The sequence below is a fragment of the Schistocerca serialis genome, chromosome 4 (assembly GCF_023864345.2).
Source record: "Schistocerca serialis cubense isolate TAMUIC-IGC-003099 chromosome 4, iqSchSeri2.2, whole genome shotgun sequence".
NCBI classification, from domain to species: domain Eukaryota; kingdom Metazoa; phylum Arthropoda; class Insecta; order Orthoptera; family Acrididae; genus Schistocerca; species Schistocerca serialis.
The window spans coordinates 773,637,182-773,650,347 of NC_064641.1; the positions used below are offsets into that span (position 1 = coordinate 773,637,182).

Here is a 13,166-nt window from a genome sequence, read left to right on the forward strand (position 1 = left end):
AATTACGCATTGCATAGGGACGAGAGGGTGCTTATCATCAAAAAAAGTAAAATTTAGTCCGCAAACACGGCTGTTGCTAAAGCTTTAGAACCAAACGGTAATTATAATTTTATCGTCATTTAGTGGCGCTTCCGTATTGTGGAGTAATATAGTTTTTTGGACCTTATAAACAGTTGTAATATATCAATTTTCTCGAAATTAGTACCAAATAAGGGAGCGTGTATGATTAATATATTTTTAGAACGCGAAACAACTGCCGGAATAATGATCAGAGTTAATTATGTACCCTCGAACGGTCGGGTGTAATTTTTTCCCCAAATGACGGTGCAAAAAACGTTGCTGTAGCGTTGGAAACCGAACTGTAATTTACGTTTGAGAGCAGTTTGCGCCGTTAACCGCATGCGCGCAGCGGCCGGAGTATCAGTTTCCGATAGCCGTCAGCTGCAGCAGCCGCGGAACGTTGGCGGGCGCGCGCCGTATTTCCGGAAAAGGGCGCATGTACCGCGCCCGACAGAACATTACCGTGGGCATCAGCGCCAGGGCTCGGCCGCCGCCGCCGCCCTCTGATGCCGCCGCGCAGATGCGCGCCCTCAATTGTGTTTGCGAGCGATAGCACGTCGTCCATCCTCTGTGGAGCCGATGTTACGCAACTGCCCGGACAACTCAGCCTCGCTCTCCTGGCAGCTATTTACGGAGCTCCTCCGCTGGTGCGGTTCTGGGAAAACATCCTGTTTCCCCATATTTGCCCTTGAACAGCGATCTCTGATGTTAGAGCCGTTCATAGACACACTGGAGGGACGTTGAGCTAAGCAGAGGAGTAACAAACAAGTAACTTGCAACATTTCAATTTGCCTTGGAAATTTGGACGAGGTGCGTCGTAAGTGGATGGCGCATTGGCTGTTAACTACGAGGGTCACTCCAAAAGAAATGCACACAACTTTTTTTTTTTTAATCCATCTTTTATTCTACATGTTTGAAAGTTTTACTGTGTGTAGATACATCCTTTACGAAAAATATTTTGATTTCTCCATATAATTTACATCTTTCTCAACTGCCTTACGCCACTTTGGAGCCATCGCCTGTATACCTGCACGGTAAAATTCTGTACCACCATGTTGGAGCCAGTGCACAACGGAGTCATCATCTTCAAACCTTGTTCCACGAAGAGAGTCTTTCAGTTTCCCAAAGAGGTGATAGTCGGACTGATGACCTTAGAAGTTAAGTCCTATAGTGCTCAGAGCAATTTTTTTTTATAGTCACATAGAGCCAGGTGAGGACTGTAAGGCGGGTATTTCAGTGTTGTCCATCCGAGTTTTGTGATCGCTTCCATTGTATTTTGACAGACATGTGGCCGTGCATTGTCGTGCAGCAGCAAAACGTCCTGCCTTTGCCGATGTGGTCGAACACGACTCAGTCGAGCTTGAAGTTTCTTCAGTGTCGTCACATATGCATCAGAATATATGGTGGTTCCACTTGGCATGATGTCCACAAGCAAGAGTCCTTCGGAATCGAAAAACACCGTAGCCATAACTTTTCAAGCAGAAGGTAGAAGGTGTGGTTTTTAGTTTTTTTTTTTTTTTTCTTGGGTGAATTTGCATGATGCCACTCCACTGATTGCTTCTTCGTCTCTGGTGAAAAATGATGGAGCCATGTTTCATCACCTGTCACAGTTCTTCCAAGAAATTCATCTCCACCGTTCTCGTACTGTTTCAAACGTTCGCGACATACTGTTTTTCTTGTTTCTTTGTGAGCCACTGTCAACATCCTGAGAACCTACCTGGCACAGACCATTTTTCACGCCAACACTTTCAGTATTCTCCAAACACTTCTTTCCCTATCCCAACGTAGCTTGACAATTAGTTCACTGTGATGCGTATGTCAGCAGTCACCAATTCGTTAACTCTTTGCACATTGTCTGGAGTGTGTGCAGTACGAGGCCTGCCGCTGCGAGGACAATCCTCAATATTGCCGTGCTCGCTTTCATCACGTAACTTGCTTGTCCACCGACTAACTGTACTGCGATCGACAGCAGCATCTCCATACACCTTTTTCAGCCTCTTGTGGATGTTTCCCACTGTCTCGTTTTCACAGCACAGGAATTCTATGGGGGGACCATCTTGAAGACACGCTGTGACGGCACCACTCACAGGAACAGGTTGAACTAAGTTTGAAAACAAGTGGGAAGGATGTATCTACACACTGTAAAACTAACTCACATGCAGAATGAAAACTTTATTTTTACAAAAATAGTGTGCATTTCTTTTGTAGTGACCCTCGTACATGAAAAAACTAAAAAAATTGAACATGTGTGAGCATGACTTCCGCACTCAGGCTTCCGTACGAACTTCACTATTCATACGAACAGTTCATCCATTCTGGGAATCGAGAATTTCAACCATTTTTGCCTCTTATCGACGCTGACACTGGCAAGATATTGATCCTAGGAATTCCAAGATTTTCGAAAATGTTTTAATTGAAATATTATAAATGTCACATAAATTCTTGCAGGATGCAGGCGACCATTATTATAATAATCAGAAGTTCTCCATTTAGGCTGACAGGGTCGCACTGGTAGAAGTCAGACACCAGGAAGGAATGATTTTATTGATCAAATTGACGCGCTTCGGAATTTATCCATCATCAGATATCCAGGAGAGTTTACTGCACGTAGATATGACGGTTCACGTAGTATGTGAAACGCCATATCTACATGCAGTAATTCTTCAATACAGTCATTACTTGCCTGATGTTTCACTTGTACCGTTGCGACCCGGTCAACCTAAATGGAGAGTTACTGATTTTCATTTTAAGTTTGACGTCGGACATCAAATGACAAAAGAAACTTTCTTCATGTGACATAATTACAGATTAACGATTTTCGGAATTTTTCCTTTATTTGTATTGGAAAACCTTGCATCTTGCCAAATTTCATGATTCTAGTCCAACGGGAAGTAACGTGTACGTTCTGATGAGTGAGTTTGCGAGGATCAAAATACGTGACAGAAACGGTCACTATCTTTTGGCTTAGAAACTTAAATACATTTTACCGACAACGGCATATAGATCTTAGTATAGGACATAAATTTCAGTTTCATACGTTTACCCGTTCCCGAGAAAAAGGGGTCTTAATAAACGAACAGACGGAGAGGTAGATAAGAAATGACAAAAAATTCTTTCGTGTGATATAATAACAGATCTACAGTTTTCGGATTTTTTCGTTTGGTTATACAGTGAATGATTCCTTTTCGCTGAATTTGATGATACTAGGCAACGCGAAGTACCATCTAGGTTTTGTTGAATGAGTTCGGGAATATTAAAACATGCGACACAAATGGCCGTATCTTATAATTGTACTGACTTAAAAGCTTGCATGCTTTACACCTACAAGATAAGAAAGACCACAGTATGTGGCATTAATTTCAAGTTAAGTCGACCTGTCCCTGGGAAAAAGGTTTGTAACATTGCGACAGACAGACGGAAAACAAAGCGATATTATAAGGTTTTTTTTCTACTAATTGAAATTTGGAACCCTAAAACTGTATAATGTTTTTTTTTTTTTTTTTTTTTTTTTAAAAAAAAGGGAGGAATGAAACAGTATTGAGAAAGATTCGAGAACATGATACTCGAAATCATGTAAAACAGCTGAGAAGCTCATACGTTCGTGACGTATTGTGAGCACTCAGACAAATATCTTCTTGCAATCATTAAAATTCTGACATTCTAAATTACACATCAAAATTTACATTATCAGTCGGCACCTCATTTTCTATATGTGATTCCGAGCATCATGAAAAGAAGAGCCAAATGTTTTGTCTCTTTTTTTTTAGACCAATAATTTCACAAAACATCTGACCGTTCTTTTTTCAGTTCTTCTCCATTTTCGATTTTTATTCAGATATCGATTGGTATTTTATTATTATAATTGTGAACGTGGTTCGATGAACCCTCTGCGAGGCACTTACATTTGATTTGCAGAGTATCCATGTAGGTGTAGCTGTAGATAATTATTATTATTATTATTATTATTATTATTATTATTATTATTACTATTACTAACGTAAAGATCAGGATAAACCACAGAAGCTTAAATTCATGCTACGTCTTGATATTTTTGGCACTTTAAAAGAGATACGCTACTTCTCGAAGCCGATATCATGAATGATTTTGAAGGACAAATTGTTTCCTCCTTGCCTGTGCTTGCTTAAGCATACCCTAGAGGTAAGAAAAATTGGCTTCTGGTCTTCGAAGCATTCGGCTTCCCTGCCGGAGGAGCTACCTCTTTCTCTATATTCGATGGATTTCGGTGGATTACGAAGGTTACTCAGGCAATAGTGACACTTCTTTTTAATTTTTGTTTACTCTTACTGAAACCATGTCGTCGCTCAGCGTACGTGCAACAGTCCTACGAATCAACATCAGACGAAAGGTTAAGCCTAAGCGAACTTGGTAATAAAACATTAAGCCTCGCAACGGATAGAATGCTTGGAATCTTGTACCAGCATACCATAGCAACTATTCCTCTATGGATTAATTTTTGAAACTAAGAGGCAATATATTATTCGGTTACTCTTACTATCTTGTGGAGTGTAATTTCAGAGTCATTTAACACACATAACAGTAATTATAGGAATGGATAGCATGAAAAGTCTGAATAAACTAGGAATCGTTTCTAGCATCGAACATTTATTACATAGAATTCCCTCTCCATATCAAAAAGATTATTACATCATGAACAAATATAAGTCCGCTAAGGTCTCTTACACAAGAAATTATTTTTGTAATTAATTACATGCTCAGCAAGGACTGTGCGATTTGATGGTTTGAATGTTGATAAAAGACGTAGGGTCGATTCGTCCCACGTAATCAGTCACACAAAGGGAGGAGAAATACTACGTTCAGCAAACGTGGAAGTACACGACTGTTTCAATAAAATCAGAACCGGGAAAAGATTTTCGTGCACACAGTGATTCTTTACACTCCGTTTGGTTAGTACTACGCAGCTGAAGCGAGAGCCCTCCTACCCCACCAGGGAATGTCTGCGCACTGGGTCGCCAGTGATTCGTAAGGGAAGCTGCGGAAGGCTGGGTAGAACTTTCTGAATTATTCCGCAGTAGTTTTTGTGTCGCTGTCTGGTAGAGAGAATAGGGAATCGCCTGCTCACACTTTAGTTTGCAGACCTATGAACGAGAGAAGTGCCTGACTGCGATCAGGCGACCTGCCATCCCTCATGCTTCTAACCTCCAGCCCCCCCCCCCCCCCTCCACCTTTACCAACTAGTTACACCCACAGAACATAATTTATACCTTAATATTCCTCTCCTGCACTTAGGAGCTGTAAAACGTTTTATATTTGTTCTTAATCTACTTCATGTAACAATAAATTCCAGTTTTATACCATTATAGACTATTTTAAACTATTAATTTACATAAAAAATGAACAGGATCTTTCCTGTAGGAATTTTAATGCATTTTGATTTTGTACTGGGAACCGACTTTGTCAGAAGACGTGATTTTCTAGATGTTCGAGTAGAACATAAGGAAGTGACACACGGACCTCCACTCCCTCGCTCACACCACACCATTCAAAATTTTAAGTATTTTGTTCATGACACTGCCCCTTCCTCCCAATACTGAAAAAAATTTACGATTACACGAATTTTCTCTTCTATTTTTCCTTTGTTGGCTGGGCTGCTACACCAGTGTAGTTACATAAAGTAGAGGATAGGCAACCATCACAGCAATGATACACAGATGATTGCATTAGATATTGATACACATCGCGACTTCACCCTTCAAATGGATTCCAAAAGAGACTTTTGCTTTGCCATCTATCACACTTATAAATTTTGTCATAAATGTATTTCGTGAATGAACACCACTATAACGAGAATAATGATTTTCGTTCATCATTTGATTTATAATTCTGTATTGATCGATTTTAATACCAACCATTTCGATCCTGTTCGTAACCTTCGCTATAGACAAAGCAGTTGACAGATATCTGTTCATTTGTCGGATATCGGAGAAATCATACCACAAAGTTGGTATCTTAGAAAACACTCTTGAGGGGCATCCTAGAGCACTAGAGTACTGTCCATACTGAACAGGACTAACCAAGGAAACTGAGCGTTTACATAGGAGGGAAGTATCAACATTAAGTGGGTAATCTAGGAGCCCCATACAAATCGTTTCAGCGCGGACCATGAAGATAAGATCACGCTATTTACAGAGCACTTAGAGACCTTGAAGCAGTGCTGTCTCCCACACTTCATACGTGAATTAAGTGGGAATAGACCTTAACCCTCAGTCGGTGTCGCAGGGTATGACGATACCCTTTCCAACACTCCAATGCGCATGACGCCGTAATTTTCGTTGTTCTACACATCTACTCCTCAGTATATTTCATTCAGTTCATTGTGAATGTTCGTAGCGAATAGTCACTGTTGCGAACTGCTATTAATTTGAATTGTTAAGTAGAATTCGTAGCTTGGGGTATGATGCAGCCGGCCCAGGTGGCCGAGCGCTTCTAGGCCCTTCAGTCTGGTACCGCGCGACCACTACGGTCGCAGGTTCGAATCCTGCCGCGGGCATGGATGTGTGTGATGTCCTTAGGTCAGTTAGGTTTAAGTAGTTCTAAGTTCTAGGGGACTGATGACCTCAGAAGTTAAGTCCCATAGTGCTCAGAGCCATTTCAACCATTTGGTATGATGCAACCCTACAACACAGTTTACACTGCGAGCTCAGTAGTTCTACACACTTTATATTCTGCGTTATTTATAGAAGTATAACTCAGCATAGCTAACAAATGCAAAACTTAACTGGCCTTGCAGTTTGATTTGAAAGCTACAAGTGACAGTAACTTTACACTCTGGCACCAATCACTGTAACCTGTAAACCTTCCACTTGTCCAACTGGCCATGCTTCTGCTAAACCGAGTCTGACTGCTAACAGTGGCTTTCATTGCTAGCCTGCATTGGAGGTTGTCTTTTTATCAGAATCTTAAATAAAGCTTGAATGTTGATATAATTTAATGAGATGGCGGCCATGTCATTACTGTAGTTAGTTATTGATGGGTGATTAATATATCAGCATGGGATTAATTTTTTATAAAAAAATCAGAAGTTTATTGATCATAAAATTGGACAAACAACACAGTTTAAGTGAGATGACAAATAAATCGTGAACTGTTAGTAGTACAAATAAAAACAACGAATAATTAGCTCTCCACTGGATGGCATTTGTTTGGCAAAGACTAAGGTTTATTTTTTAATCTATTTCTCCAGGCTCAGAACATGGATAATGCAGTCTGAAATTATCTAACACTGAATAATCTTTGATAGATTTATTTTAAATAGAAGTTATACTGTGCAGCTGAGAACAAGTGGCGAGACTGTGATTCTATTTGGCCTGACAAGCCAGGACAGAAGTGCTATGCCCCTTTCCTGACTCGTAATGCTGTCTCAGGTGACGGCCGTGGTGCAAGGATCTGCTGAATAGAGATGTGTGTCGTCTGTATTTCGTTACTGCGGGCACGAAATATGCAAAGTTGTGGGCTGGTGGTTAGTTATAGAGATTGCAATTACTTTCTGATTGTGCCCTGAAATCTCGGAAGATTCTCGCATGTGACACTTGCATTCACCAGTCCTTTCACAGACCAATTTGTCTCACCACTACGGCAGTGTTCAAAAAGAGATCGAACGTCAAGAATGTGGCCCTGATATGCGTAAGATTGTCTCCGGCACAGCAAGTTGTCGGAGATGACTGAGGTCTAAACTGTTGGTACAGCTAAGACTTCTCCCCAGGCTTCCCAGTCAAGTCAAGACAAGTGCTAGTGCAAAATCAAGCTCAGGATGAGTGTTCCAAGTGCAGCCCACTCACAACAAGACCGGAATCTCTTCCCCAGAGCCGGCCGAAGTGGCCGTGCGGTTAAAGGCGCTGCAGTCTGGAACCGCAAGACCGCTACGGTCGCAGGTTCGAATCCTGTCTCGGGCATGGATGTCTGTGATGTCCTTAGGTTAGTTAGGTTTAACTAGTTCTAAGTTCTAGGGGACTAATGACCTCAGCAGTTGAGTCCCATAGTGCTCAGAGCCATTTGAACCATCTTCCCCAGACCAGAGTCTGAATCACAAGTTTTGTTTCCCTGCCCCTCCCTTTCCGTCAAACCTCAGTAAAGTCGAAATAGGAACCCACATAAGTGGTCCCTAAGGGTTTCATGCCAATCACAAGCCTCTACTAGCGCCATTTTGTCCCTCAAACTCATCTGCTGTACCCTCTGGCCAGTCCTAATCAAAGTTAATAATATTCAATTCCCCGCTGGAGAAGCAGCCAATCCCTGACTCGTAAATCCCAGTGCAGCGAGGAGACGATGTTAAGTTCCTGAATTCCTTCTCTTATGGGCACTTAAGGCAGCACATTTTGAGTTTCTGTTTAGGCCCAAAGTAAACAACACATTTCTGCCAGAGATCGTTAACTGCACAGGCTAAACGTTACAGTATGTTTGACCAGATGCTTCAGCTAAACTAAGAGAAGTGCTTCTGTGTGCAAACATAGACCGCTTCAGAGCCACCATAAAAGCTGTGTTCCGAGATAAAATTCTTCTGAAGGCCCGTGGATACCCAAACAACTCAGCAGGCAGAGGGATGACACGATCTCATGGCTCCATTGATAGTCTCCAGTCAAAGGCAAACATGGGAACTCAGGGATTTTTATGGATGCAATCCCTTTACACAATGGACGTTTATGAGATTGTCGGAACGTTTTGGCCAGGCAACCCACTTCTCTTCTGCACCCTTATACCTGCCGTAGCCGGAAACGCCTCACCGGTAGATCCAGGTCTTTCGACTCTTCAGCAGAAAACATTGTCTGCACATTGGTGCGAGAAATTCTAGGGACCAGCGTCCTGTACCTGGTAAGTGCTCCGAGATGTTCCCCTTCCTAACAGTTGTATGTCGCTTTCAAGCCCCAAATGTCAACTGTAAGATTTACTGTTAAGTAACAAAACTGCCTGCTTTTTCTCAACTCCAGAAACTGCTATTCGAAGGAGAGCTACCATAAAGATCCTGCATACATTAACAATGTACATGCTGCCATCAATGCTTGCTCATGTTGATAACTTGCTGTCATCTCATAAAAATGAGGTTGTAATAACAACATTAAAGAGATCTTCTTTCACAAGAACAGAGTGGATGTCTTAGTACCAGACGATAAGACTATTTTCACTCAGTGGTTACATAAGATGGAATATATTGGTTGGTTGGTTACTTGGTATATTTCAGGGAGTGGGGCAAACAGTAAGGGCATCAGTCTCACCGGATTAGGGAAAGATGGGGAAGGAAGTAAGCAGTGCCCTCTAAAAAGGAACCAATCCAGCATTTGCCTAATGCAATTTTGGGAAATCATGGAAAACCTAAATCAGGATGACTGGATATGGGATTGAACCATTATGCTCCCAAATGCGAATCCAGTGTGCTAATCACTGTGCCATCTGGCTTGGTACACTGATATTGAAATTGCCAACAAAAATGATCATGAACGAAATATTGATAAAATTAGTCAAATGGCTCTGAGCACTATGGGACTTAACAGCTGAGGTTATCAGTCCCCTAGAACTTAGAACTACTTAAACCTAACTAAACTAAGGACATCACACACATCCATGCCAGAGGAAGGATTCGAACCTGCGACCGTAGCGGTCGCGCGGTTACAGTGTGAAGCGTCTAGAACCGCTCGGCCACTCCGGCCGGCGAAATAATGAACACAGAACCGAATCTGAACTGGATGTATGTGATAAGTGTTGAAGAGTTAAGGAGCAAACAAGAACAGTTTCGCTGCTGCATCCGATATAACTCAATCTGCTCTGGGTGTGTGAATGAAAGAAAATTTGCTCAGGTTCAGTGTTTCTGAAGTTATCTTAAACTGAAGCTTACCTTATTAATCATTGTTTTAACGCTAGTTTGGAGACTAATGCACAGAACTGAATTGTTCTTAATTACGGAAGATAGGCTTTAAAAATTTTTTGCAGAAATTAACGGCTATGTTGCAATTTGAAGCTAGTTCACAGCCGAGATACTAATTTTACAACAGGCAATTGCTGTTTCATTTTTTAAAGCTGTTGTGAGATCAATAAATGCTGAATAACAATGTGAATAGTCTGTACTCATTACTTTGTATTTCTGTCGAAATACCTGTCTAGAAATTGCAGTAAGAGTGTGGGGTATGTAAACATTCCTCGACACGGTTTATTTAATAACACATCCACGACACTGACTGAGGGTTAATAAACGGTATGACAGAACTGCTATCATACTTTTCAGAGTACTGTTTTTGATGTACTGTAGTTGTAGATTCTTATACTATCGTAAATTAATGGTTTCTACAATCCAAAGATCGGTTTCAACACTGCAGTGCTTTACAATATTAGGTGTTATTGTGACTGGTATACAACTAACACTGCATAAATGATAAAATTAGGCCAAACAAATACACTACTGGCAATTAAAATTGCTACACCAAGAAGAAATGCAGATAATGAACGGGTATTCATTGGACAAATATATTATACTAGAACAGACATGTGGTTACATTTTCACGCAATTTGGGTTCATAGATCCTGAGAAATCAGTACCCAGAACAACCACCTCTGGCCGTAATAACGGCTTTGATACGCGTGGGCATTGAGTCAAACAGAGCTTGGATGGCGTGTATAGGTACAGCTGCCCATGCAGCTTCAACACGATACCACAGTTGATCAAGAGCAGTGACTGGCGTATTGTGACGAGCCAGTTGCTAGGCCACGATTGACCATACGTTTTCAGTTGGTGAGAGATCTGGAGAATGTGCTGGCCAGGGCAGCAGTCGAACATTTTCTGCATTCAGAACGGCTCGTACAGGACCTGCAACATGCGGTCGTGCATTATCCTGCTGAAATGTAGGGTATCACAGGGATCGAATGAAGGGTAGAGCCACGGGTCGTAACACATCTGAAATGTGACGTCCACTGTTCAAAGTGCCGTCAATGCGAACAAGAGGTGACCGAGACGTGTAACCCATTCCATCATGCCGGGTGATACGCCAGTATGGCGATGACGAATACACGCTTCCAATGTGCGTTCACCGCGATGTCGCCAAACACGGATGCGACCATCATGATGCTGTAAAGAGAACCTGGATTCATCCGAAAAATTGACGTTTTGCCATTCACGCACCCAGGTTCGTCGTTGAGTACACAATCGCAGGCGCTCCTGTCTGTGATGCAGCCTCAAGGGTAACCGCAGCCACGGTTTGCTAGCTGATTGTCCATGCTGCTGCAAACGTCGTCGAACTGTTCGTGCAGATAGTTGTTGTCTTGCAAACGTTCCCATCTGTTGACCCAGGTATCGAGACGTGGGTGCACGATTCGCTCAGCCATGCGGATAAGATGCCTGTCATCTCGACTGCTAGTGATACGAGGACGTCGGGATCCAGCACGCACCGATTCCATATTCTGCTAACAGTCATTGGATCTAGACCGCCGCGAACAGCAGTGTCGCGATACGATAAGCTGCAATCGCGATAGGCTACAATCCGACCTCTATCAAAGTCGGAAACGTGATGGTACGCATTTCTCCTCCTTACACGAGGCATCGCAACAGCGTTTCACCAGGCAACGCTGGTCAACTGCTGTTTGTGTGTGAGAAATCGGTTGGAAACTTTCCTCATGTGAGCAGGTTGTAGGTGTCGCCACCGGCGCCAACGTTGTGTGAATTCTCTGAAAAGCTAATCATTTGTATATCACAGCATCTTCTTCCTACCGGTTAAATTTCGCGTCTGTATCACGTCATCTTCGTGGTGTAGCGATTTTAATAGCCAGAAGTGTATAATAATGACTATGATCAATTTTCTATTTGCGATACCGCGAGATGCGCAGGTTCTGAAAATGTGTTGAAAAGTAAAATGAAGTAGAAATCTGTAGCTTTATATTTTTTGAAACAGGTTTTATCCCTTTCACTTTCTCACGAGTACATCGCATGGAAGCGAGAAGGGGTGCTGTGTTTTAAACCGTAATCCGGACACCACAGTACCAGGTGCGAGTGGAAACAAGACACATGGGAAAAGCTCAGCAACTCGCAGTGGCTGCAATAAGTATTACTGTGTTTCAAATTGTTTACCGTCGGCGGCCTTGAATTATTCATCCAGGGATTTTCCGGAAAAAGGGTGAAAACGAATTCTGGAGTACGCCGCTGTACTGCGGATGAGCCGACCGCCGGCACGGTCGCCAGTTTTGTGCGCCGGACGCGTTTTTCGGCACCGGGGGATTAGAGCGGTCGTTATCTGCACTGGCCGGCCGCTCGGCCGCTCGCTGCCGTCCAATGGGGCTGCGAAGAGGGCACCGCGCTGCCAGGCTTCCTTACGGCGTCGCCGGGGCCAGCCGGAACCCCAATTAAGCCGAACAATCGGCAATCGGAGAGGAGCGGGCTGACCGCAGGCTGGGGGATTCCCCGCTCCGCCGACAGCGCGCCGCCGCCTTCAGCCGTCCCTCAGGACTGCCACCACACACACACACACACACACACACACAGAACCACACACACACCGTGCCATTATTCGCCAGGCGCCGGCGATAGTCGGCGAGGGGCGAGCCCCCAGACAGGGCTGTCAGCGGCGGCTATCTTCGTGACGGGAAACAGAGGGCGCCGAGGACAGAAAAAGGACGTCGGAGCTGTGACCGACTAGCGAGGGGCAGGGTTGCGGAGCGGGGAAGAGGGGGAGGTAGCAGAAAGGGAATTCCGGGGAGGTAAAGGTCGCTTAAAAGGCTGCGCGGCCATAATTTATCGGTCGTTTTGACGCAGGCGGTGCCGGTAGACAATGCGCAGGCCAGCGTTCCGAGGGATAAATCAAACGTTCCGGGTTGGCCCGGCGGAGATTTGGAGCTCCATTGTGTCGACGGTAACGACCTGCACCGGCCACGGCGTCGTAACGAATGCGACGCGAACAGATCTTTCTTTCGTAACGTGACGACGACCTCAGTTTGAGCAAATAATCCTAGAATACCTCTCCCGTCGTTTCAATAAAGAGTTGGTCATCTTTTATTCTAACATTATTCTGTTTCAATGACCGAGACGGAAAAGCCTTTAGTAAAATATGTGTAGTGAGGTTTGCGAAGGTATTGAGGAATTACTGACAGGCTGA

At 43.4% G+C, this 13,166-nt stretch overlaps 1 protein-coding gene across 1 annotated transcript in view; it reads left to right on the forward strand.

Moving 5' to 3' along the window:
• The first annotated feature begins 496 nt into the window (after positions 1-496).
• Positions 497-13,166, forward strand: part of LOC126474760 (prostatic spermine-binding protein-like) — a 74,230-nt gene continuing 61,560 nt past the window's right edge. The window contains exon 1 of the mRNA XM_050102236.1: positions 497-598. Coding sequence (XP_049958193.1) covers positions 497-598 — 102 coding nt within the window. The remainder of the gene's footprint in view (positions 599-13,166) is intronic.